The 1,536-nt window shown below is 29.6% G+C and overlaps 1 protein-coding gene across 1 annotated transcript; it reads left to right on the top strand.

The window, feature by feature from the left end:
* The first annotated feature begins 572 nt into the window (after window positions 1–572).
* LOC134268377 (uncharacterized) lies at window positions 573–1,253 on the top strand. Its single transcript, XM_062750627.1, has 3 exons — window positions 573–651; window positions 816–912; window positions 1,057–1,253. Exons 1-3 carry the CDS (start codon window positions 606–608, stop codon window positions 1,217–1,219), a joined length of 306 nt encoding a protein of 101 aa, XP_062606611.1. The 5' UTR covers window positions 573–605; the 3' UTR covers window positions 1,220–1,253.
* Window positions 1,254–1,536: the final 283 nt, after the last annotated feature.

Genomic DNA, 1,536 nt, shown 5'->3' with positions numbered 1-1,536 from the left:
TAACTAACCTCGATGACAGAAATTAAATTTTGTGTATTTTTGTGTATAACTAACAAGCCTGAATGGTACCAATATAAATCATGAATAAGAATATACAAAGAATCGTGATGTTGATATAAATCATTTAAAAAATGTTATTTGGACAGCCAAATATCGATGTTTGAGATACTGAAATTCAACGCTTTTTCTTTTACGTTACTGAATTTCATTGATGGAAAAAAACAACATCAGTAGTGTGGATATACTTGTTAGGAGAATACCTCTTATAATTCTAAATACTTGGTGCATATTTGTGTCACTAATGTCGAGCATTATGTTTTTTCCATGCTTCAAATTATAAGGTTTTGTGTAACTCCCGTAAATATTGCAATTACAGCATGTTTAATTAAATAGTAAAAATACTAGCTGTAAAACATAGTTGTTATTTCTTTGACAAAGGAATTATTTAAAAAATGCATATTTCTGTTATTTTCATTTTGAATAACACTGAACATTGCATGATATCTATATGTAAGATGCAGCCAATCTCATTACGGACCACAATGTGATCAACTATGTAGTCCAATTGTTTAAACAGAATCTGTTTTTCAAACAACGGGTCGTGTATGAGGGAACTCCAAAGCAATCTTACAGATGACAAACCTTTTTCTGGTAAAGAAAAGTTTTATTTTATTTTTCTAGTTTATCAACAACTTCAAATAAATGGATACAAATTTGAACATTATATTTTTTATGAATATCATCATTTTTTCATTTAATTTTTTAAAAACCTGCTATGAAAGATTAAAAAAAAGATTTTTTTTTTTAATTTTAAGAAATCAACGAGATGTTAGAGAACTGTTCAACAGCTCTCTATGGAGTTATTGCAACACTCTGTATAAGTATTATTGTCAATATTATTCTGATTTTGGGGTAACTTTTATTATTATTATAAAGATATGCATGACAAAAGATGAAAGTGAAAAAATATTTACATTAATTTTTTTCAGTATTTTTTTTTTCTTATTTTCTGTGCATTTTACACTTTCTTTTTCATTAAGTATTCTAATTTTGCAGGAATATCAGACAAAATTTTTGTAACAAAGAAAAGCAGGAAACCAGACGACAAAATTCAATACGATATGCTAACACAGCTATGTATGCCGAAGAGGAAGTTAATGCAGGTTATCTAGAACTTGGACAATTGAGTCAACCTTCTCATTATGATGAACTCAAGTGATTGTTTAAATAAAAGAATTATTGATTTAATGACATCCCCCCTTTAATATTTAACTTATATAAAATTATCAACATATATTTCTGAAGGGCTCAAATTTAGACTTTTACTTGTCAAGAAGGTACATTAAGCAGTAATGGACCTTTTTGTGTGAAAGACATTTTCAACAAACAACCTCGATTAAGGTCTCATCCAAAAGCCCGCATGCATTTTGTCGGACCCAAGAACCAAACTGTAACGACCTTAGGCAGATAGTTTGGTTCGAGGGTTGAAAAAAAAACGTTCACGGTAGCTCAGTCGGTTGGCGCTCACTCCGTGAT

This window comes from Saccostrea cucullata, unplaced genomic scaffold, assembly GCF_032062105.1.
Source record: "Saccostrea cucullata isolate Sc308-1 unplaced genomic scaffold, CSIRO_AGI_Scuc_v1 ctg9610, whole genome shotgun sequence".
NCBI classification, from domain to species: domain Eukaryota; kingdom Metazoa; phylum Mollusca; class Bivalvia; order Ostreida; family Ostreidae; genus Saccostrea; species Saccostrea cuccullata.
The sequence above is the reverse complement of the archived record's forward strand: the minus strand, read 5'-3'. Positions and strand labels throughout refer to the sequence as shown.